Genomic DNA, 26,348 nt, shown 5'->3' on the forward strand with positions numbered 1-26,348 from the left:
TCCGGCCTATCCCCTCCCTGCTTCCCCTCCCCCACCCCTTGATCTTTCCTCTGATTGGTTTTTCACCTGGCACCTTCCACCCTCCCTCCACCTTCTTTATAGGGCCCCTGCCCCCTCCTTCTTCAATCCTGACGAAGAGTCTCGGCCCAAAACATTGACTGCTCGTTTCATCAGATGCTGCCTGACCTGCTGAGTTCATCCAGCTTGATTGTGCATGTTGATATAAGTGAATGACATGACAGAGGAAGTGGTAGGATTACACCATTTAAAGACGTTTGAACATGTACATGGATAGGGAAGGTCTGGAGAGATATGGGCCAAATGCATTTCCATATACCTATAGCTGAGCAAGTAAGGACCCTGACGCAGGGTTTTGAACCCAACACACCAGCTATCTTGTTCCTCCCATTCGATTCATTGAAATCCTCCAGCAGATTGTTTGTTGCACTAGATTCCAGTACCTACATTCTCTTGTGTTATAGATAGCAGAGAAACTGAAAGTGAAAGTGAAGCACAGTCACAGTGAGATAGGAGAGAACAAGTCCTGAGAGAGGAGAGGTGAGGGGAGGGAAAGGGAAAGAGAGAAAACAGATGAGAAAAGGATTAGGGTCTACTAAAAGCAAGAAGAAATCACAGGTGGCATTAAACTGTCGGAGCAGATTAAGTGGCTTTAAGTGAGCGTAAGGAAGGCTATGTGAGGGTTAACATTTTAAAAAGAAGATAGTGTTTGTGCCAGTGGCATTGTGAAATAAAATTAAGAACTGCCAGAAGTTCTCTTCAGGTCAAGCAACATCTATGAAGATAACACACAGACAATGTTCTATGCATGAAAATTAAAAATAAACTTGCAAATTCTGGAAATCTAAAATAAGTAGCAAATGCTGAAAGTACTTAGCAGATCAGGCAGCATCTGTGGAAGGAAACACAGTTAACACTTCTGTTAGAGACTTGAAACACGAACTCAATTTCTTCTCCATAGGTTCCGCCTGGCCTCCTGATAGTTGGTACATGTATTGTGCATTTGAACCTATATTACCATAGTCATTTTTAGAGCTGTATGTTGTGCTGCTGAAGTTACTGGGCCTTGGAAGATGTTGAGTGGGTTACCTATCCAGCATAATGGTGTGGAGTGTTTTTTGGAGCAAATGGTGAATAGAGTTGTTGCTTCACCTCATTCTGTCTTCACACAACTTGTGGGTGCGTGTCTGGGAACCTGACAACCCTCTCAGTACAACATGTACTGTGGCTGGCAAAGGAAGAATGAATGAATGGATTAAGCCCATAAATGTTTACTGCTAAAAAATTAACAAACCTTCAAATGTGTAGGTATTTATTGTCTGTAGTTCGTTAATTGGTCCCTTTATTATTTTTAGAGAGTAGAAGTTAGCCTGAAGATTAATGCCAAACTTCCTTGTATTTTCTCTCTTCCACTTTTGTCAGTGGCTTAGTACATACAGAACATGTGAACAAACTTCCCTCTATCAGAACGGAAGAACTTATTTTGTTCATGGGGTGTGGGGATTTCTGGTAAGCCAACACTTATTATCCAGGCATATTTGACCTAGAACAGAGAAGGCATTTAGGGGTGTGAAATCATAAAAGCCATATTAAGTAAGGGGTGCCTTTAGTAGGGCAGATGAATTATTGTAATCTGACAGCTTCATGGTACAATATTTTAAATTCCTGATTTATTTCAGTACTCGAATTTAAATCTTCCAGCTGTTGTGGTGGAACTTGAGCTCACGTTCAACCAAAAAAAAAATCTGTTGGAACTCAGCAGTTCAAGCAGCACCTGCGGGAAGATAGGATTTGTGAGCATTTCGTGGGAGGGTTTCTTTACTATGTTTTGTAGGGTTTCAACTGGAAACATCTATGATTACTTTTCTCCCACAGATGCTGCTTGACCTGCTGAATTCCTCTGGCAAATTGTTTGCTGCTCCAGATTCCAGCATCAAGCCTCTTTTGAACTTGTGTTTCTAGGTTTACATCCAGTAGCTTTCTGTGGCACCTTCCAAATAATCTCAGGGTTTTACAGCCCATTGAAGCACTTCAGAAATGGAGTCCTGATTATAATATAGGAAGTAGGTAGTAGTCAAATGCCAACAAAGTCCCACACCCACAGAGACCAGTGTGATGTTTTCAATGGTGCTATTTGACGCGAGGTATTTGGGGGGGGGGGGGAATATATTGCTAGTAGGTCTTTCGGAACATGAAGGAGCATAGAAGGCCTTGGTTAAAGACGAAACATCATATGCTGTACCCTTACCCGGTATAGCCTTCAAGTATGTAATTATTTGGATTCAGAGCTGACAGTATTTCCACATTGCAGCGGTCTCAGATGTGAGACTTTTAGTGGTGTGAATCTGAAGAACAAGCTCCTGCTGTGACCATTCCCTCATCACATCAGACCCCTCTTCCTGGACCTCATTAGAGTTTAGTCTACAAGGCTGATTACTGCAAGATGGACAAACTACATAAAACAGAAAAAAAAGGCAGCTCCAAAGCATAATAAACAAAGCTTCCGACAGAAAGATAAAGTCACAGCGTTCCACACGAGAGGAGACTTGTCAGCTTGTGCTGACTCTTTCAGGGGGTTATCCAATTGGCCCCACTTCCTGACTCTTTTTCCGTCACTCTGCAAGGTTTTTTCCCCTCTTCAAGTATATTTATCCAGTTTGCGACTGCAAATCAACTATTGAATGTGCTCCCATCACCCTTTGTTACAGTTCGCCTCAGTATTGTGATGACCTGAAATTGGCAGTGAGGGTTCCAGCTTACAGCCTTTCTCAACTGATAACAAGGTGGGGGCAGGTGTCAGGAGGGAATGGTCACTTGAGAAACATTTTGTTGCTGGTTTGTGGTTTCCAGCTAGTGTTAAAGTTGGCACAGTTCCCTTTCGGTTGCCCCTCAGCTTAGAATTTGGCATTGAATTGCTGTGCAAATTGCAGTTTTGCCTAACTGGGACAAAGCAAAATGGAGGTAAAAGGTCACTGACTGTGCAAAGTGTGGATTTGATGATCCTCTTGCCCTGGGTGCTAATTCTGTGTTCAGCTGTTCTGTTCCAGGCTCTTAGCCATCCGTTGGTAAAGGAAGGTGATGGCTGACCGTATCTATTCCAAATTACTGTTTAGGGTCATTACCTGCGGTCATGGGGCAGCCGATTCCTCAATTTTTTCTCCACTGTACCATAGCTTGCCCCTCCAGCCTCTTCCTCCAATCCCCTGACCCTGATACTTTCACACAGCTCTCAGAGAAAAGAACAGTGCCAATGCTGGAAATCTGACATGAAAACTTAAACTGCTAGCTTAATTCCATCATGAATATAGCTAGCAATGAGAACATTTGTAAGAGGTCATGTCTCCGGAAGGCAATATCCGTCATTAGGGACCCCATCATTCACACCATCATCTTGTTACTGCCATCAGGCAGGAGGTACAGAAACCTGGAGACCCACACCTCAGTGTTCAACAACAGCTTCTTCCCCACTCTATTCAGTACCTTGAATGGATTTAAAAAGCACTAATTCTACCTCAGACTGTATTTCCCTCACTTGCAGTAATATGTTAATTTCTGTTCATTCTTTTATGTAAGTCTTGTTTAATTTATATTAGAGTAACTTTATGTGATTTATGTTGAGCTGTCTGTAATGTATTGTGTTGCTGTTACAAAAAGATACAGTAATTATGCCCATGACAATAAACTTATAACTTGAAACGTCAACTTGGAAACATTCTGCAGGCTAACTATTATCTCTGGAGAGAGAAACAGGGTTAATATTTCAGATTAATGACTTTTTCCTCAGGTCTTTACCCAGCTTTATTTTTTTATTCTAGAGGCTGTAGCTAACATTCAGGTTTGAATTACAAAGGCAGAAATATCTCTGCTAGCTGGAGGCAGTGAAGAAACCAGGCTCTGAATGTACTTTTGTCCATTCTCCTCTAGAGGGTTTGGATTAAGGACCCTTGATAAACTTCTATGGGGTGCGCACCTGGTTGGTCAGGTATTGGAACCAGGTGCCCAGAGGAACAGTTCAGCATGGATGTCATCGGGGGGAGACTTTACCCAGTTAGAGAAGACCAAGATTTCCGAGCAGGGCCAAAACTGTAGCTTGGGAGTTGCAGTAAGACAACATGCAGGTGAGGATGACTGTGGTGGTGTGTAATCAAACCCAGAAAAGGGGTGCCATTGAAATAAGATCACGGGGGCCAACTCCGCCCATTGCGGATAGATAGGTGAGAATGTCTGTGGCAGTGTGTATCAAACCTAGAAGGACACAGCTTTTAGTTACTCAGTAGCAGGTGCTGAAGACAGACGAGATAAGAATAACAGAAGTGAAACTTACAATGGCTACATGACAATTGCTTTACTAATTTCAAAATTTCGATTGAATTTTAACACCTCTATTGTAAATGGCAATTCACCTTGCAAGTAAGGAATTCAAACATACACAATTTACCAAATGGTCAATATCAGTAACTGATAGCCAATTCTGTATAAAAATTGCATTTTTTTTGTCCTTTCTTCAGAACAGAGTCAGGCTGTTGTCCTCGTACACAAGTAACATAAAAATATGCTCATGTTTAAGAAAGGGACTGAGCCTGCGGCCAGAATGCAAATTTCCTCTGTGTCATGTAATCAAGCTAGGCCAACACTTCAGTCGCTGACGTAGGGAAGCTTCAGCATTTAAAAAAAAGTTGTTGCATGAGGTTGCCGCGGTGCAGATTGGGTTCTGCATGGAGTTGCTGTGGTCCCGATTGGGTCTTGCATGAAGTTGCCGTGTTCTGCGTTGGGTCTCACACGGGGTTGCCATGGAGCGGACTAGGTTCTGCATGGAGATGCTGTGTCCGGGTTGAGTCTCACGTGAAGATGGCGCAGCCTGGGCTGGGTCCTACATGAAGCACAAGAAAATTCAGAAAGTGTATGTTTTTTAAAAGAAGCTCTGAAATGTGTGTGTGTCAATGGTAGCATGTAAGTCCCCTGTCCCAGACCTCTAAAGTGTGCATGTTTGTACATTATGGGCCTGAAAGCATTAAGTATGTTGAAGTATGTAGTAGGGATGGAATGGACGAAGTGAGTGTCTGCAGACGTGTTGTTAGAGAAAGGAAAATGTGAGAAGACTGTAAGGTGTCCTGGGATTGCTCAGTGTAGATGTGGAATGCAAAAAAATGGTTGGATGAGTCCTGTAAAGGAACAGAGAAAATGAGGAAAAAGTTAAAGGAGAAGGCACAGAAAGAACAGACAAAGGATAATAGAGTCTATCTTAGTGTTTGAAAAGGAATAATTAACACCAGAGTGTGAGGATGAATTAGATGAACTTTGCCGAGCATCCACGCTCTGTCCGCCAGAAAAGGCGGGATCTCCCAGTGGCCAGCCATTTTAATTCCTCTTCCCATTCCCATTCTGACATGTCAGTCCATGGACTCCTCTACTCTCATGATGACACCACACTCAGGCTGGAGGAGCAACATCTTATATTCCATCTGGGTAGCCTCCAACCTGATGGCATGAACATCGATTTCGTGAACTTCCGTAATGCCCCCCCTTCACAATTCCCCATTCCCATTTCCCTCTCTCACCCTCTCACCTTACCTGCACATCACCTCCCTCTGGCGCTCCTCTCCCTTTTCTTTCTTCCATGGCCTTCTGTCCTCTCCTATCAGATTTTCTCCTTTCTGCAGCCCTGTATCCTTTCACCAATCAACTTCCCAGCTCTTTAATTCACCTTCCCTCCCCTTCCCTTCCCCCCCTCAGTTTTACCTATCACCCTGTGGTTCTTACTCCCCTCCACCCCTCACTTTCTTACTCTGATTCCTCATCTTTCTTTTATGCAGTCCTGAAGAAGGGTCTCGGCCCGAAACATTGTCTGTTTACTCTTTTCCATAGATGCTGCCTGGCCGGTTGAGTTCCTTCAGCATTTTGTGTGTGTGTTGCTTGGATTCCAAGATCTGCGGATTTTCTCTTGTTTGCGATTGAACTAGATGCTGTTTCCCTGCCTTTCCCAGGCACGGTTTCAACAAGCCCCATGCCAAGTAATGCTTCTTGACTACTTGGTGAGTCCGGATTCAGCCGGTGCCCTGCTGCGGGCGGCGGTTCCCAATAGCACTACAGGAGGCAGAGAGGTCAGAATCAGAATCAGGTTTATTATCACTGGCATGTGGCATGAAATTTGTTAACTTAGAAGCAGCAGTTCAATGCAATACATCATATTATAGAAAGGAAAAAAGTACATCAATTACAGTAAATATATGTATATTAAATAATTAGATTTAAAAATAATGTGAAACAGAAATAATATTAAAAAGTGAGGTGGTGTTCATGGGTTCAATGTCCATTTAGGAATCGGATTTCAGAGGGGAAGAAGCTGTTCCAGACTCGCTGAATGTCTGCCTTCAGGCTTCTGTACCTCTTTCCTGATGGTAATAATCAGAAGAGGGCATGCCCTGGTCCTTAATAATGGACACCACCTCAGAAGGAATAGAAACATAGAAAACCTACAGCACAATTTAGGCCCTTCGGCCCACAAAGCTGTGCCGAACATGTCCTTACCTTAGAAATTACCTAGGGTTACCCATAGCCCTCTATTTTTCTGAGTTCCATGTACCTGTCCAGGAGTCTCTTAAAAAACCCTATCGTATCCGCCTCCATCACTGTCGCCAGCAGCCTATTCCACACACTCACCACTCTCTGTGTAAAAAAACTTACCCCTGACATCTCATAGAATAGAATAGAACATTACAGCACAGAAACAGGCCTTTTGGCCCTTCTTGGCTGTGCCAAACCAGTTTTTTGCCTAGTCCCACTGATTTTTAAGAAAAGATTCCTCTGTACCTACTTCCAAGCACCTTAAAACTGTGCCCTCTCGTGCTAGCCATTTCAGCCCTGGGAAAAAGCCTCTGACTATCGACAACGATCAATGTCTCTCATCATCTTATGTACACCTCTATCAGGTGACCTCTTATCCTCCGTAACTCCAAGGAAAAAAGGCCAAGTTCACTCAACCTATTCTCATAAGGCATGCTCCCCAATCGCTTCTGCACCCTTTCTAAGGTTTCCACATCCTTCCTATAGTGAGGCAACCAGAACTGAGCACAGTACTCCAAGTGGGGTCTGAACAGGGACCTATATAGCTGCAACATTACCTCTTGGCTCTTCAACTCAATCCCACAATTGATGAAGGCCAATGCACCGTATGCTTTCTTAACCACAGAGTCAACCTGCATAGCAGCTTTGAGTGTCCAATGGACTCGGACTTCAAGATCCCTCTGATCCTGTAATCATGGATGAGTGAAATTTTGATTTAAATGTACTTTGAGCTGATCTAATGGGAGCACTAAGAAAATGTTTCCTTCACATTGTAGTTTGAAATACACAGTGCCGTACAAAAGACAGTGATGCTAATGAACATGTAGAGTGCATACATAAATGTTTTCAGAAGTATTCCAGATTTACTTTAGAAGCAGGGATGCGCATCTTAATACAGGTTTGCCCCACTATCCAAAGGTAGAGCGTTCCTATGAAATGGTTCGTAAGCTGGAATGTCATAAAGTGAAGAATCAATTACCATTTATTTACATGGGAAAAGTTTGTTAGTGTTCGCACACCCAAAAAACAATCTACCAAATCATGACAAATAACACATAAAACCTAAAATAACAGTAACATATAGTAAAAGCAGGAATGATATAAATACACAGCCTATATAAAGTAGAAATAATTTTTCTGCAATCATTGCAGCACTGTCCACCATAGCAAAAATCTCATGCAAGCGCTCTCGGCAGAAACACTCTCTCCAGTAACCTTTAAGCTATGAAGCTGCCAAATCAAGCCAAATAACGCATAAAAATACACAGCCTATATAAAGTAGAAATAATGTACGTATAATGTATTTTCACTTACTGGAATCGGGAAGACAGCGAGCACACTGATGATGGTGTGTTAGGCTGAGTCGTCGGAGGTTGATGTGGTGGGAGACTGTGGTGTCATCTCATCGTCATCTGTTTCCATCAGGTCAGGCAGGGCACCTTCTTCTATGCCTGCCTGCCTCGATGTTGAAGGTTGAGGTTCATCATCTGCTGTGGCTGATGTGGAAGGCTTGAAAAACAACAGTATGCTTGACTGCTTAGCCTCTCACATTTTTCTATCATAAATACTCGAACCATCCTGCAAATATGCCCTAAACCTACACACCCTTTCAATCTTAAAGTTGTACTTTTCTGCAATCATTGCAGTGTTGTCAATCGCAGCAAAAATCTCACACAATTGCGTCACGTTCAGTTCCTGGACGACTTCATTTTCGGGCTGTTCGCTACTGCGTTCAGTTTCGATTATTACCCTTTCCTCTTGCAATTGCATCAGCTCTTCATCTGTCAGTTCTTGGTCATGGGATGCCAAAACCCCTTCAACATCATCTTCGTCAACTTCCACAAACCCAGCGTCCTTAGCCAAACTCATTATTGCCGTATTTATTGCTGATGGTTCGAAGCCTAAATCGTTCACTGCTTCGGGACATAGTTTCCTCCAAATGCCATTTCTCATTGAGAGCATCTCCAATGTTGGTGATTATCAGTTTTATATTGAATGAATTGAATTGAAATGAATTGAACGATCTTTATTGTCATTATACATAGATACAATGAAACTCTGTTTGGCTTCCTCTCAAGCAATCAAACAAAGCAGTAGATAAAAACAAGACAGTAATAGAAAAACAGTATTAAATAGATAAGTAGCAGAAAATAAGTTGCAGCAGCACCAGAATATCACAGTAATGCACGAAGTGCCGTTAGTGCAAGTATTTGAGTCCTTGTGTGTGCTCACAGTTTCAGCCATTGTTCTGTGGGAGTGGTGTGATGGAGGCCACAGCTCTGGGTTAGAAGCTGTTCCTCAGTCTATTTGTTCTGGCTTTTAGTGTCCTGAACCTTTTGTTGAATGGCAGCAGGTCAAACAGGGAGTTGCCAGGGTGTGTGGTGTCTCTGGTTATGATGAGTCTGCTAGAGTAGATGGTGTCCAGTCCTGGGAGCTCCACCCTGACAATTCACTGGGCCGCCTTCACCACGCGATGCAGGTCTTGTCGCTCAGTGGCTGTGCAGCTGGCATACCACACTGTGGCGCTGTTGGTCAGGATGGTTTTAATTGTGCTTCTGTAGAAGTTAAGCAACAGCTTTTGTGGGAGTTTGGCCTGTTTCAGCTTTCTGAGGCAGAACAGTCTTTGTTGTGCCTTTTTTACAAGCAGCGAGGTGTTGGTGGTCCATGTCAGCTGTTTTGACAACATAACTCCAAGGAACCTTAAGTTTTCCACACTTTCCACTACCTCTCCATGTATATGGAGAGGGGTGTGTACTCTGTCCTTTGATCTCCTGAAGTCAATGATCATCTCTTTTGTTTCAGAAGTGTTTAGGACCACGTCGTTGTCCTTACACCACCCTGTCAGATGTCAGAGGATGGCTGTTTCATCCTCGTCCGAGATCAGGCCAACCATTGTGATATCATCCGCAAATTTAATTATGGAAGTGTAGATAAGGGTGCAGTCATGTATGAAGAGTGTGCAGAGCATAGGGCTCAGCACACAGCCCTGTTTTTAAGATGAGGGTAGTGGGGGTGTGCTTACCAACTCTGACTTGCTGTGGTCGGTCTGTGAGAAAGTCCATGACCCACGAGCACAGGGAAGAACCAAGGCCAAGAGTGTTCAGTTTGCTGACCAGTTTATGGGGGATGACTGTGTTCAATGTGTTGAAGTCCACAAGTCACATCCTCACATAAGTGTTCGGCTCCTCCAAGTGAGTCAGAGCAATATGGAGGGCTGTTGTGATTGCATCCTCTGTGGGGCAGTTTGCCCGGGAGGCAAACTGGTGTTTGTCCAGATCAGGTGGGATTGTATCCTTAATGTGTGAGAGCACAAGTCTCTCGAAGCCCTTCATGGCTAAGGGTGTCAGCGCTACAGGGCGATAGTCATTCGGGCACTTCACAGCTGATCTTTTGGTCACTGGGATGATATTGGAGGTTTTAACGCATGTTGGAACAGCAGCTTGTTGGTGAGGGGTTAAATATACTTGTAAACACCTCAGCAAACTGCTCGGCACATGCTTTCAGTACCCAGCCGGGCACTCCGTCTGGGCCAGCTGCCTTACTCGCATTCACTTTCCTCAGGTGGATCTCACCTGATGTTGCTTAAGACCAGCATGGACTCATCGTCACTGGTCGATTATACCCTTTCCAGATCCCTCGCAAAGCTGCTTCAGAGTTGCCCTCTCTGTCAATGGCACTTACAATAACACGCATAACATTTTGTGTATAGTAAGCGTTAATTGTGGCTATTAGGCCTTGGTCACACGGCTGCAGCAACCATGTCGTATTTGGTGGTAAGAACGCAACACGAATGTTACCGCCATACTCGGTTATGCCAGGTGGATGAGCAGCACAATTATCGACAATCACAAGACACTTATTATTGAGGTTATTTTCTCTACAGTATTTTTCAACAAAAGGACTAACACATCCACTCATGTACTCAGAAAAAAGCACTTGGGTATTCCAATCGCTTGGATGTGAACGGAACACAACGGGAAGTGTTTTCTTATCAATGCCTTTAAGTGCCCTTGGATTTTCTGAATGGTACACTAGTGGAGGCTTAAGGACAGCATCACCAGTGGTGTTAATAATAGGCATTAGGGTAAAACTGTCCTTCGATGCCTTGTGCTCCTTAGCCTGCTTTTCTTATATCGAAATAAATGTCTTGCTCGGAAATTTTTTCCAATAAATTGCAGTTTTGTCACAGTTAAGCACATATGAATAACCACATTCTGTAATTATTTCCTTCAGTTCTGCTGGGAGCTTTCCGGCAGCTTCAATATCAACCGAAGCACTCTCTCCAGTAAACTTTAAACTGTGAAGCTGCCCTCGCCTCAGAAACCGATCAAACCACCCATGACTGCCTTTAAATTCCACTTTCGCAACACTTTCATCACCATCGTCCTGTGATTTCTATTTCAGCTTATTAAAAAGACTGACTGATTTCTCCTTAAGTATAAGATAACAACGGAACACCACGCTGTGTACACCCATCAATCCACTCCAGCAATAGACTTTACATTTTATCCATTATTGGATGCCGACTAAGAGAGACTGCTTTGCTACAAGCAGAACCAACAGTAACAACGGCAGCTTACAAGATTATTTCTCTCTGCGTATAAATAGTGCGAATGGTGGACGCAGGCAAGTTCAACATGTAGACAATGTTCTTACTTCATTCACCATGATCGAAACGCTTAATTATGTCTAGTTTTACGCTAAGTGTAACACCCTTACGAGCTCTTTTAGGCTTTTCCAATACCTTAGAACTCATTTTGCTAATGGATGCACAAAATAAATCGACAGAGTAAAGCACAGATGCTCACAGGCACGTGTTTAAGCAATGGCGGCTAAACGCTGTTCTGGGGGAGGAGCTTGGCTGCTCCTTTCGTAACAGTGAAAACACCTGCTAGCGAAAACAGGTAACTAATGTAGGTCTTTCATAACAGCGAGGTGTCATAAAGCGAACGTTCGAAAAACGGGGGGGGATACCTGTAAATGCTATTGTAAATAACTTGCAGCCTAGATTAAAGGAAAACATATACTGTTACTTGTTCGAGATGAGAAGAGTTAAATAAAACTGTGAGTTTTTACAATATTGCCAAAAGCAATTATAACATAAAAAGAAGTAAAACTGTTGGGGAATGAGGACACACTTGTGTGAGACTTCATAGGCTGCTTTGGGCAATAATGTACATTGGTTTAAAAGTTTGCCATAGCTACCATATACAATTTGAATGTTAATTTCTTTATAGCTTTGTTTTATATTTAGTCAAATTGCCAGTGATAAAATTTAGGGTAATCATTAGCAAACTTTGCTTAAAATTTCACTATAAACTATAACACTATAACAGTACCTGCTTTATACATATATGGCTTAGGTGGCCCACTTCTGACTGGTAATTTTTGACTTGAACATGGTACTATTCTAAATGTGTGCATTTTTATGGTTCTTTGATCCAACAGACATGGAGATGGGATGGTGGACACGGTTGGGGTAAACACGGGTATTTCCACAAGGTGTATGTTTTCGCTTGTGGACAGCTTGGTTACTGGGCTCGATGATGCCCTCAAGCCAAGACAACTGTGATGACAGTTTCTGCCTCCGCCATCGCCGACACCATAGACTGTGCAGTTTAAATAATCTGTTCCCGAACAGTACTTAAGAACTTGTACAATTTTAATTCTGACCATTGTAAAATGCCACCCAATATAAGTCTGCATATATTTTTTCTTTGACAATGTTTCCTCCTGATCTGATGCTAGGAAATAATTAAGTGGGAAATCCTCGTGAAAACATTTTGTGTTTACCTTGTATAACAGTTGAGGTGGCACAGCTACCTTCCTGCCTATTCTGCTGAAGCATCTAAACCTTTCTACCTTAGGAAAAGCCTACATTCTTGCAAGTGGTGCTGCTGTAAATAATTACACTGAATCACATTATGCCTTAGGAGCAGCTCATAATAATGAACAGTTAAGGAAACTGTGGGTTTCTCACCTCTTTGGAACACGGATAAAACACAGTGAACTAAATGTGAACCTCTTCCTACTTTTCAATGAGCTACCGCAATGGCTGTTATAAACCAAGTGGCTCATTCTAACCAGAAGGATGAAACATCTAGGGGAAGCAAATAAGCTGACTCCTTTACAACACACACAAAGTGCTGAAGGAACTCAGCAGGCCAGGCAGCATCTGTGGAAAAAAGCGCAGTCAACATTTTGGGCTGAAATCCTTCAGCAGGACTGGAGAGAAAAAGATAAGTAGATTTAAAAGGTGGTTGAGGGGAGAGAGAAACACAAGGTGATGGGTGAAACTGGGAGGGGGATGGATGAAAGAAAGATCTGGGAAGTTGATTGATGAAAGAGATACAGGGCTGGAGAAGATACAAGGCCATGGAAGAAAAAGAATCTGGAAGCCATGTGGTACAAACTGGCAGCAAAGACATATTTCTAGGATGGCCCGAAACGTCGACTGTACTTCTCCCTATAGATGCTGCCTGGCCTGCTGTGTTCCACCAGCATTTTGTGTGTGTTGTCTGTACAAAAATAGTGGTTTTGTGTCCTGGCTTCAGGACAGTGTGGGTGACTGGCCGTACTGTTCTTGTTTATAAGTAACATAAAAATATGTTTGAATCATAAGAGTTAATGTGTTTTGGGACCAGTTACTTTAGTTATATTGTTTTGTTCTTACTGACTGTTGGGTCAGTAAGATGTGGGTTCTAATCTTGAAACTCTTGAATTGAATGCAGTACTGATAGGCATTGTTTGTGATATTATCCTTCTGTTGAAACATCAAGTGCATTGAGGTACAGCCACTGGATCACTGAATCTGACTTGACTAGCACAAAGACATTTGTCTTCACACAACAAGGTATTTATGCTGGTTAGTAAGGGTAGTACGCCAGTTAGTAATGTCAGTATGTTGGGCATTGCCACTGTGATTCATCTCAATGAAGCCAGCAGAATGACTTTCAAAGGTAGAGAGTACATGCTTGACATAGCTAAACAGCGCATTCAGTCCTATTGACAGAAATGAATTTCAGGCCAAAATGAGTCCTTCCTTTTAATCCATTTTGTGCCTAACAACACACATACAATCCTGGAGGACCTCAGCAGGCCAGGCAGCATCTAGGAAAAGTGTACAGTTAGTGTTTCGGGCTGAATCCCTCAGTCCTGTTGAAGGGTTTTGGCCCAAAATGTCAACTGTACACCTTTCCTCCATGCTGCCTGGCCTGCTGAGGTTGTCCAGCATTTTGTCTGTGCTGCTCAGATTTCCAGCATCTGCAGATTTTCTCTTATTTGCTTCTTGTGCTCAACTTGCTGCTGTTCTGCTGTGGGTTGAGCAAGATGCCAAACATCATCCTTTATTTTGCCTAGTGTGCCTTGACTATCAGGAGAGCTAGACTATGGTGGCCCAGTTCATCAAGGGTAAACCCCTCCCCTCCATTGAGCACGTCTACACAGAACACTGTTGCAGGAAGCAGCATCCTTCATCAGGGACTCCCACACCCAGGTCATGCTCTGTTCTCACTGCTACCATCTGGAAAGTGGTACAGGAGCCTTAGGATTCACACTACCAGTTTCAGAAACTGTTGTTACTCCACAACCAAAAAGCTTTTGAACCAGAGGGGATAACTTCATTCAATTTCACTTGCCCCGTCACTGAACTGTTATCATGACCTACAGACTCACTTTCAAGGATTTTGTATCTCATGTTCTCGATATTTATTTATTGTTTATTTATTTATTTTATCTTTTGTATTTGCATAATTAGTTTGCACATGAGTTGTTTGTCTGCCCTGTGTGTCCTCCAATTTAGATCCAAGTACGTGAAAGCTCTATAAAAGTAGGTGCATCGGAAATATTTCCAACTATGAAGCAGGGCAAAATTTGAATTCATGTACTGAAAAATGACAATAACAATCTTAAGACAACTTGCTATTGATTCCAGTGGTGAACTGAAGAACTTAGAATGGGTATTTGCAGCTGCACACAGGATTGAGATAGAAACAGTGAAAGAGAATCTAGGTAATTATGGGAAGCACAGAAGGATAATGTTGAAAGGGTAAGAGATGAGCAAAACACGAATGTCACTATCTACAATCTGCAAAGTCCAATGGCCACCATAGGTAGGTTGTGATCGCAATGGACAGGGTGTAGACAAGATTCAGCAGATGGAATATTTCAGTAAAGAAGAGAAAATGGAAGGTTGGGCTGTTGCCTTTGGAGGAAAGGTGGAATGAATAGGAACAGAATAGATGAGATATAAAATTACAATGGGCCAAGATGAGTAGATAATGGCAACATTTACCCCATGATCAATTTATCTAAAATTAAGGCATGTTTAGGAGATTTAGAAGGGATCTGAGGAAGGAACTCAGAGAACGCTTGAAGTGTGGAATGCTGTATCTGAATGTGCAATGGAGGCAAAGATCCTCAAATATTTAAATATCCAGACAGGCTCTTGAATCACCAATGCTTAGAAAGCTCTGTAGCAATTGCTGGTAAATGGGATTTGCTTAGAAAGGCAAATGATAGTATGCACAGACTAGGTAGCTGAACAGCCTGATTTTATGCTCTACAATTCTATGATGCAAACATTATGTAATATAAAATGGCTTGTTGAGTAAAGGGGTCTTCCTTTCACTTTAATTTTACCTTTTCTTTCCCTACAGGTTGCTTCCGATCACCAGGAGAGGATAAGTGCATGAACAGCAAATTCCCCGTGGAGCAGAGGACCAGGGAGGCTGACGATCGAATCTGGGTGCCTGGACTGGATGCCAGGTTGTGGGAGGAGGACCAAATCACCCAGGACATAAGGGACGAAAGGCAGTCAACCACGGGCGAGTCTCTGCCAGGATGCTCTGGCGTTTCCAGCTGCACAGACCTAACGATGGCAGGCTCCAGTTATGGGCACACGGTGACTGACTCGGGAGAGGCCCACCCCATGCAGACCATGGGAGAGCCAGAGTCCAGCCAAGGTATGGAGGAGACAGCACTGAGAGGGACCATGGAGGTGCTGGTCAGCACGACCCAAGTTGCGACAGCCACTGTGTTTTCAGCTTTCCAGAGCCAGCAAGCTGAGCTGCTACAGCTGGGCCAGGGGGCGGTGGCATCGGGGGAGAGCGAACTCGGGAAGCGAGTGGTAGATGAGAGAGGCCAGCAGGAGCTTGCGGGCGGTGACAAGGAAATGAAACAGACTCCATCCTTGGCCCATAAGGATATCGGACTTATAGTAGTGGAGGAAGGAATTGCCCAAGCACTCCCTTGTGTAGAGGTACACACCGTCGCAGTGCCAGAGAAGGGTAGAGAACCACAGCCAGAAAAAGACAATGACGTGTCGGCAGCACTGGTGAGCAAACACACAGAGACTATGGAACCAAGCCCAGCACTGGGCCTAACCGACAATGACAAGGGGCAAGGAGGCCAATTTCGAAACAGCAGTACCAGTGGAACGTCCAAGGACAGTGAGAAGGTTCCTTTGAGTCCAGCTCAGTCTGAAATCAGAAGTGATGAGGACGACGATGTCTTTGTGAGTGCCAGAGAGAGCGAACAGAGCGTAAAGAGTGAAACTTCCATGGAAAACAAATCAGCAAAGTAATTCTATTGCCATTTATCCTTCCTAATCTATTGGAATGCTTTTGAATGTATGGCTGTGAGAGATTGCAGTGAATTAAAGGAGCTTAACCACATATGATGGAAAACTCATCTTGGTTCTGCTGATTTTAGTTGGTGTTGGTTGAGCAGCTAATTGATGCCCCATCTCCATTGTTCAACCTATTAGTGTTAGTCACTGATATATCTGTACTGCCTTCTTGTGAGCTAAATCCTGGTACAGGCAGACTTGTTTTCTTTCATAAACATGTGATTGAAACTATTTCCTTCAGGTAATGAGGGAATGACAGAAGCTTGGCCTTTTAACTTCACTCTTCCGGTGGCAATGCCCGAGTATTTTTATTTGTTTGGGAGCTAATGTATCTTCCTCCCTTTCCTTTCAAACCAGGTCCTGTGCACATTGGGTGTCACACCACACCATTCCAGCAGAGGGCGTTGGCTAGTCAGTACCACTGATAACTCTTGTTAAACTCAGCCATATCAATATCAACCAATTCATTGTCTGTCCTCACTACAGGATTTGTTAATGCACAGTTAGTCAATTGCCCACTGGCAGGAAAGGGTTCTTTATACGAGTACTGCTCTTGTACTTGTACAGTAATGGTGTAGAGTGGTGCACCTACAGTTGTGAAGGGCTTATTTACCATTATTTAACAATTTTACTAGATGCCCTGTCAACACAATCGAATTTTATTGTGCATTAGAGAACTAGGGCTTTACAATTATCGGGGTTATCCTATGTAGGAACAGACAATTGCAGGTTCAAGGGATGTGTATTAGTCAGGGTTTTATGCTGCATACAGCAGCATTATCCAAGGATACTTCATCTCCTAACCCAGAACTGCTACAAATCTGTGTATTGCCAATCTTTGAATGGCAGCAAATGATAGACTGTACAGGTGGCAGGGAAAAGGTAGCATTTTAAACCAAAGCTGAACCCAAAGTCAAGCTTAATTGCAGTGGTAGAACCATTTGAACAGGGAGTGTAGTCATTCAGCTGTGGCAATTGGAGATCTTGAGTTAAAGCTTTGCAAACCTGTAGACCATAGATTCTGTTACCTGGGAATGTTTTTAAGGCATTACAGTGAGTGTTAGTTTTACCAGAAGCAAATTTAGTGTGAACAGTGCATTTTGGTGTTTAGTGGATGAGGGCAAGTTTAGAGCCCAAATTTACTGTTGCTGTAATGAGAGCGAAAGAAGAGAACTTGAGAGTTTAGAGGAAGGTAATTAGAAAATAGTTGTTTCCTCAGGATTCTTTTTCTATTGACATAGCCTCAGAAAGATGCTTGCCTCCCTAAGCAGGTCACAATTAGTCTTTAGCATCTATTGATTGAGAAACAAGGTTCTGAGAAGAATGGGGAGATAGATTACATGAACAGGGTTCCTCGGGCTAGAGAGTTTGCAACTATTGGAAAGATGCGGTGAAAGTGGAGTGTGGGGAACATAGTTTAAGGACATTCAGAAATTCCTTAAGGATTGTAACACCAAAGCTTTCTTTACCTGTAGTATTCAAGAGATATGAGGTTTTTGCAAAAGGGAGGACTTCAGAAACACAATTAATCATGATCACGATGAAAAGAAGAGCAGTCTTGAGAGACTTCAGGCTGACTCTTGCCTCAAATCCTTCAATTCCATTGCCATAGTTTATATTTTCATAAACACAGTGCCATCTCTAGATTGTGTCACTCTCTTGATTTTAATTATGTACACCAATGATAAAGATTTGAACAGCAGAGTACTTACTAGCATTCTGGGGCACTGTTGCACTACAAAATCTACCGACCTTCCCAGACTACTTCATTTGTGAAATTCTGGAATTTGCTGTTAACTTGGCCATCGTTTCTAAAGTTGAATTAAGTACTGCCACCAAAACTATTTTTGACAAGACTGACTGGATGAGGATTTTCTCCAGTGTTTGGAAGTGGGTGGGAGTAAACAAATTTTCAAAGTGTTGGTATGCAGGCATATGCTGGTGGGAAGTATATAGGGAAAGTCTGACTGAAGGTCTATTTGCTCTCACCTCAGAAAAGGAACAGATAACTCTGGGGGTGGGGGGAAATGTTCTGAGGAGGACTGGTAACTATTTCCCAATTAAGGTAGACCAATAGAGGATTGTTGTCTTTGAATAAGGGAGAACCATTTAAAGTGGTATTTCTTCATTCAGAATGTTATAGGTCTTTGGAATTTTCTATTTCCACAGAATTGTGGCGGCTCAGTCATTCAAGGCTAAGACTAATCATATTTTTCAAGGGATTCTGATGGTTTGGGCAAAAGTAATTGAGGCTGAGGATCTAATGCAGAGGTTCATGGACCATCCACATTCCTGCTTGTGGTTCTAACGTTCCTATTCCTGACACTAAATAGTGTTAGTCACAGAGATATTGGGAGATACAGTGCAGTGCTGAGTCATACCAACCGTTAACCATTTATTTACACTAGTCTAATCTTCCCATTCCCAGAACTCTCAGACATTCTGTGGGAAAGTTGCAGAGGCCAATTAACTCACTGATTCACATGTCTTTGACATGTGGGTAGAAACTGGAGCAGTCCAGAGGAAATCCATATAGTCAGGAAGAGAACAGGCAAACTCCACGCAGAGAGTGTCCAAGGTCAGGATTTCAACCCAGATCTCTGGTGCTGCACCAGAGGAGGAGGAATCCAAGACCATAAAGATGCAATAGACTGGAAAGGAGACTCCTAGGTAAACTTGGGTCATTTGAAATTCAGAAGGAAATGAGCTAGTGTGATCAAGCAGAGGTCGCAATCATATTAGGATGGAAGGTGGATGGATACAAATTTGGAAAGGTAAATTTTATTTATTTAGAGACAGAGCACAGTGACTGGCCTTTCCAGCCTAATGTGCACACACAGCCCAATTACATTCATGTGACCAATTAACCTATTAATCCAGATACTTTTGGAATGTGGGAAGAAACTGGAGCACCTGGAGGAAACACACATAGTCACAGGGTGAACATATAAACTTCTTACAGGCAGTGGGGGAGTTGAACCTGGGTTGCTGGTGCTACAGTTGTGCTACTCTAACCACTACACTACTGTGTCCCTCTTAAGAATGTACAGAATCTTACAGTGGAAGAGCAGGAAAACTTGAGAAAAATAGTTTATCACAAGAGGCTCAAAGAAAGTACAAGTGCTGCTGTCTTTGAGCTAGAAATAGATTCAAGGAGATGGTTGCGTCCAGTTGCCTCAAACAGTGAGGTTTGGTGCACAAGGCAGAGAGGTTGATTGGCAAGCAAACTCAATCTATACCTCCCTGGACAAAGCAATGCTGCTGAATGTTAAAAGGCCTGAGCAAATTAGATATGGCAAAGTTATTTCCCATGGTTGTGGAATCAAGGACAAGAGGGCACAACTTCAGGATTGAAAGACATCCATTTAGAACAGAGATGCAGAAAAATTATTTTAGTCAGAGGGTGTTAAATCTGTGGAATCTGTTGCCATGAGTGGCTGTAGAGGCCAAGTCATTGGGTGCATTTACATAAGAGCATGAGAAATAGGAGCAGGAGTAGGCCATCTGGCCCATCGAGCCTGCCCCGCCAATCAATAAGATCATGGCTGATCTGCCCATAAGCTCAGCTCTGTCTACCTGCACTTTCCCCATAACCCTTAATTCCCTTACTATGTAAAAGCCTATCTAACTGTATCTTAAATATATTTAATGAAGAAGCCTCAACTGCTTCCCTGGGCAGAGAATTCCACAGATTCACCACTCTCTGGGAAAAACAGTTTCTCCTCATCTCTGTCCTAAATCTTCTCCCCTGAATCTTGAGGCAATGTCCCCTAGGTCTAGTCTCACCTACCAATGGAAACAACTTTCCTACTTCGAACTTATCTACCCCTTTCAAAATTTTGTATATTTCAATAAGGTCCTCTCTCATTCTTCTGAACTCCAGAGAGTATAGTCCCAGGCGACTCAATCTCTCCTCATAAGTTATCCCCTTCATCCATGGAATCAACCTGGTGAACCTCCTCTGTACTGCCTCCAAAGCCAGTATATCCTTCCTCAAGTATGGAGACTAGAACTGCACACAGTACTCCAGGTGCGGCCTCACCAGTACCCTGTGTATTTGCAGCATGACCTCCCTGCTCTTGAGTTCAATCCCTCTAGCAATGAAGGCCAACATTCTGTTTGCCTTCTTAATAACCTGTTGTACCTGTAAGTCAACTTTTTGTGATTCATACACAGGCACTCCCAAGTCCCTCTGCAGTCTTTCACCAGATGATAGATAGATGCTTGATTAGCCAGTGCATCAAAGGGTATGGGGAGAAGGCAGGGGAGTGGGGATGACTGGAAGAATCGGATCAGCCATGGTTGAATGGTAGAGCAGACTCAATGGGCCAAATGGCCTACTTCTGCTCCTATATCTTATGGTCTTACGATGCACCAGAACTTCAGTACAGAGTCTTCAATATCATTCTGTTGTGGTGCACTTGCTGGACAGTTCTGTGTTATTGTCTTACAGACTATAGCAGAAGGAGCATTAGTGTTCACTATTTTGAAGCTCCGTCTTATTTATTTATTGAGATACAGCATGGAATAGGCCGTTCCAGCCCTTTGAGCTACGCCACCCAGCAACCCTCGAATTAATCCTGGCTTAATCGTGGAGCAATTTACAATGATCAATTAACCTACGAACTGGTATATCTTCTTTGAATTATCTTATTTTCCACATTTAACTTAGTTAGTATCCTGCCATTTGTTTTCATTTTGCCAGCTGGCATCCCAGTACATTGATCACATTGCTGTCAAATCTGGTGCCTTACGTGAAAAATCACCCTGCACAAAGAGTACAGAATGCACCCAGGAACATTTGCAGATCATGCAGGGCAAAAGGAGGCCATTGGTCCCATGCCAAGAGCCATCCAGTTTGTGCGGATCTCACTCTCTTCCTCTTGCTTTCCCTTCCGCTCTCCTACTCTTCCACTCCTGTTCTATCTATCCTATAAGAATTATCTTTCCAAGTTAGTATTTAATTTTCTTTTGAAAGCTGCTATTAAATTCACTCTTTCAGATGTTGTATTCCAGATCATAGTACTAATATCAGATTTTATTTAACATTTCCCTCTGTATTTGGTCTTCCAACATTTAAGTCCAGATAACAGGACAGAGGAGTGATCCTAACAAAACATAGACGCAAGAGATTAGTTGTATTATGAATTCAGTGAGATAAAAAGGCATTCTGAAAGTCTAACCATGGCCAGAGGATCTCTGGGAAAGGATTTGCTGCAGTGAGGTGCCTACAGTTAGATTTACTCTTTCTGTCTGTAGGTAAGGATCCTCTGTGTGGAGAATGCCCAACCTAACAACACACAGCAAGGAAAAGGGGGCATCTGGGACCAGAGTGAGCAGACAGTTTGCTTATTAAGCTGGTCTATCAGATTGAAGAACTGAAAAACAACTGCCTGGGGACTGAGATGGAGGGTTAATTAAAACAGCTAATTGTGCCACATCGAAGCAGGTACAAAAAGTGAAACGGAGGAGAGGAAGATTGGATTGAGATAAAATATACAGAAGGAAAAATTAGAAAAAATAACTTTACATTTTTCAAAATTTCCTCAACAATTCAGCAGAGGACAGAGAACGATAGGCAGGGTGGAGATAGAGTCAATGCACACAGCATTTATTCCAAGTAAAGGAAATGAAAAACCAAAGGGCAAAAGTTTAAGCTGAATGGGAAAATAATAAGCAACAAGGGGCTACTTTTTTTGTGCAGAGGGCATTGTCTTTATGGAAGACCTGCTAGAGGAAGGAGTTGGAGCAGGTACAATAACAACAGTAAAAGGCATTTGAATGGGTATTGAGATAGGAAAGCTATGGAGGGGAGTGGGTCAAACATGCGTAAATGGGAGTAGGTTAGACATACATCTTGATTGACTTAGACCAGTTGGGCTAAAGGGTCTGTTTCCATGCTTTGATCATGGTTTAGCTAAGCTGCTAGGGAGTATGTTCAACAAAATCAGATTGCAACCTTATTCTAATACATCTACTTCATGGCCTGTGCATCAACAGTGAAGGAGGTCAAGTGAGAAGCCACCAGTACGAGGCCAGAGCTTCACGTCTGCTTTTACCCATAAATAATGATGAGGTCCAATTTGCTTCACCATTTCTTTGGCACTAAATGCTGGCCCATTGGGTCGGAGGTCCGCAGCTGCAGATCGGAACTGGCACACAATAAAAGTTTCCGAACCTTAGCAATAAATGATGACATCTAACCATTCTTCGTGTGATGGTATGGTCAGGCTCAGAGCAACCACACAAAGTGCCTGTGCCCATTGTTATGTTTAAAAAAAAAGGTCAAGAAACGTGGTCAAATAATCTAGTTCAATTGTGATGGGAGCATTCTAAAGCTAGCAGCTAGTTTTCTCTTTGGGTCTTCCCCCAGTTCCTGACCAGCCTCCATACCTGCCTTAATAAACACATTCATCATCTATAATTTAAGATCTGAGTTGAAAATGTAAATAGCTTTTGTTGTTTGACATTAGGATTTATGGTCTGTGATCAGACATATTAAAACTTTATATTAAAATCTCTTATTCATAAGGAGGCAGCTTCCTACCTTCAAATGTAATGTAGAAAGATTCAAAATGTGATGATCTTCATAAGATTTCATAACAAGTTAATGTTACCTGTTAGTCAAATAACATCAATGAAAATTATCAATTGCTTAAATAAAAATCAGTTTTTTAAAAACATTTTTAAAAATAAACTGCTGTAGTCTTGAAGAAGATCTTCAATTTTTTAAAGTAAATGAACAAACAGTAGTGAACACTTCCTGTTCATAGTCACCTTGCCTCACTCTTTGGGAGTATGAAAGGCAAAGATTAACACTGTAGGGACAGGGGTAATTCTCTCACAAGGACTCAGTTAGGTTTATGAACTATCAAGAAAGCCCTTATAATTTGTAATCATAGTATATTCACAATTATCACTTTGAAGGGCTTAAGTATAACTACCAATAGCAATCTCTGCTCCACTAATCCTTCAAACATGGTGGGTACATTTTAAAATATTTCAAAGATTCTGAGCAGAGAATTTAATTCCTGCTGTAACCATGCCTGTCACCTGACTGAGCTCTCTAACTGCCACCCTACTTTGTGGTTTACTCTGTCAAAGGAGCCATAGGGATATTTTAGACTTTCCGTTCCTGGGCCTTGTCTTGTCCTCTCTTTAGCATAACATAGTTTGAATTTGCTTGTCCACGCTATCCATTCAATAAATTAAAGGCCCCACGTTTCAGTTCAAATAATTCTACAAATAATATAGATAGATGAAAAGCAATCTAGATCAAACCAAGGGAGAATGAAATAGCCTCACAAATAATACAACAGAGAAAAAAGGAAGAGTTAAAATGAAGGAAACAGAAGGAAGCAAAATAACACAGTAAAGGGAATGAAAGTAAAAAGGTTGAATGATGTGAAGAGCCATGCAAAGAATAACTGAAGCCTTTGAAGATATTTTGTACATTGAATCTCCTCCATATCCAATGCTTCTCCTAGTTCCATTTTAATTTGTCGTATTTTACCATTTTATCTGGTCAGTGATCAGAGGCTGGAGATCGACCCCAACCCCTCCAGCAAGAACACACTCAAGCCAGGAAGAATTGGGGGTTGCTCCTTCCAAATCTGTGAGATATAATCTTGAAACCAGAGTCTTAATTCCGACCTGCTTGCCCAGTCTCACAAGGCAAATGCCAGTATTAATGGAAATATTTCAGTGGGAGAAAGCAACCTCCAAAATCAATGTTCTTCTGTCTTGTTACTGACTTCTATTAAAATATTTATTTTAGTTGAACAAAGAATGCAACTTAACTGTGGGGCTACATGAATTCATAGGAACATAGAAAATTGATAGGGTCTTTTAAGAGACTCCTGGATAGCTGCATAAAGCTTAGGAAAATAGAGGGCTATGGATAGCCTTAGGTAATTTCTAAGTAAGTACATGTTCGGCATAACTGAAGGGCCTGCATGGTCAACTATTTCTAATGTACAGCTGACCTCTGGAGGAAAGCCACTTGGATGGTAGTTGCCATTTTAATCAATCCCAGTTTGGTAAATATGGAGCCATTATTAAATAACTAGGAAATCTGTTATTTAATATTCCTCAGTTCAATTAACCATGAATTCCAAAATTGAAAAGATAAAGGATATATTTGGCTTTTGTATCTAAATTTGTAGACCAACTAGGCTAGTGGTGTTCTGTAGGGGTCCGTACTGGGACTTTTGCTGTTTTGAGTATATAAATAATTTGTATGAAAATATGGGTGGATGGATTAGTAAGTTGGAAACTGACATAAAGATTAATGACATTGTGGATAAAGTTAGAAGGTTGCCTAAAATATGTCATAATTTAGATCAGTTGCAGATTAGGGCAGAGGAATGGCAGATGGAGTTTAATTTTTATTATTTTATTTAGCGTTAGAGTAACAGGCCCCTCTGACCCATCCAGCCTGTGCCATCCAATCACATACAGTACATGTGACCAATTATCCAACTAACCCCTATGTCTTTGGAATGGTGGGAGGAAACTGGAGCACCCAGTGGAAACCCACACAGTCATGCACATAACATACAAACTACTCAAAGAGAGGGGCAAAATTGAAACTGGGTCTTCTACTACTACTACTAGTCGACTTAAGCCTAGGGCAAGGAACCTGGGTCACTTGCACTGTAATAGTGTTACACTAACTACTATATCACTGTGCCACCCAAATGATAGGGACAGAAATTGAACCTGCAATTTTCCAATGACTTTCTATCAGACACTGACATAAGGTGTCTTATCCTTTCGGCCCCTTGCCCCACCCTTTAGTCTGGCCAGGTGTGAGGTGTTGCAATTCAGTGATCAAATGTAAAGGGAAAGAAGCAGTAAATGGCCAGACACCCATTAGTGTTGATGTACAGAGGGATCTTGGGATCCAAGTCCATAGCCCCCTAGAAGTATTTTGTACAAGTCAAATTTTCAGCCTCAAAAAGATGATTCTGGGTAGATCAGAAATACAAATACTGATTGGTTCAAGATATTTGATAAATTTATTTAAATCTGTTTTTTAATGATACCTATGGGATAAAGCATGATTGTTTATTGAATTTGCTGATCTCTCCACAGAGAATTTTACATTGAGCAGTCTAGATTAGGAAGACCACTGCAGCCTCCACAATTATAGTTAATTTGCTCTGATAATGGTAAGGTTTCATAGAACATAGGATATACAGCACGGAAGGTGCTTTGGCCCATTAGGTTGTGCCAACTTATACAACCCCACCCCATGAACAATCTACCCTCCCCTCTAACAGAGCCCATAGCCTTGCATTTTTCTTACATCCACCTGCCTAAGAGTCTTTTAAATGTTCTTGTTGTTTCTCTTGAATCATGTGAAATATATGGCACCTTACTCATGGTGTTGGGACTTTTTGTCAAGTGTTTAAAAATAAAGTGTTAATAAATTAGCAATCTGCTAGACGAACTCAGTGGTCAAGCAGCATCTATTGCTGACGTTCTGGGTTGAAACCCTATATCGGGATCTGAAACGTCATCAATTCCTTTCCCCCCCACGAATGCTGAATTCCTCCATCAGATTGCTTGTCGCTTCCGTGTCCAGTATCTGCAGTCTCCTGTATCTATATGTTAATAAATTCCGTTTTAAACCTGTCATGTCAATACTTTCCTAATCTGGGATTGTGGGCCTACATTTTCAGTTATATGGTCCACATCCTGGCATCTATCAGATGCACAATTTAACAATTAAACACACAAGACATTCAAAAGTCTTGAACTGCTAGTGATTCGGTAGCAAAGGAATTGGTAGCAAAAGAATAGCAATGCTTAACCTTTCGTAGACCAAATCAGAAAATGCCACAAACACTCAGCAGGCCTGGTAGCATCTGTAGTGAGAAAAATAGAGTTAAACGTTTAGGTCAATGGCGTTTCCTCATTAGTCTCGTTCAGATGATGGGTAATTGGCTAGAAACATTGACCCTGTTTCTCTTTCCTCTGGATCCGCTAAGTATTTCCAGCATTTTATAGTTTTATTTCAGATTCTTGGCACCTCCAGTGTTTGCCATTACCTTACTCTGTATTTTCTTGCCTCACCTTGTGTAATGCATTGCTATATATGTGATGGAAATGGCAAAATGTATAGTTATGCAGC

The 26,348-nt window shown here is 42.1% G+C and overlaps 1 protein-coding gene across 7 annotated transcripts in view; it reads left to right on the forward strand.

The window, feature by feature from the left end:
• psd3l (pleckstrin and Sec7 domain containing 3, like) overlaps positions 1 to 26,348 on the forward strand; it is a 476,452-nt gene that overhangs the window by 222,955 nt on the left and 227,149 nt on the right. For all 7 annotated transcript variants that reach the window (XM_059965343.1, XM_059965341.1, XM_059965347.1 and 4 more), the window contains one exon: positions 15,240 to 16,161. In XM_059965343.1, coding sequence (XP_059821326.1) covers positions 15,240 to 16,161 — 922 coding nt within the window. The remainder of the gene's footprint in view (positions 1 to 15,239; positions 16,162 to 26,348) is intronic.

This window comes from Hypanus sabinus, chromosome 3 (genome assembly GCF_030144855.1).
Source record: "Hypanus sabinus isolate sHypSab1 chromosome 3, sHypSab1.hap1, whole genome shotgun sequence".
In the NCBI taxonomy this organism is placed as follows: Eukaryota; Metazoa; Chordata; class Chondrichthyes; order Myliobatiformes; family Dasyatidae; genus Hypanus; species Hypanus sabinus.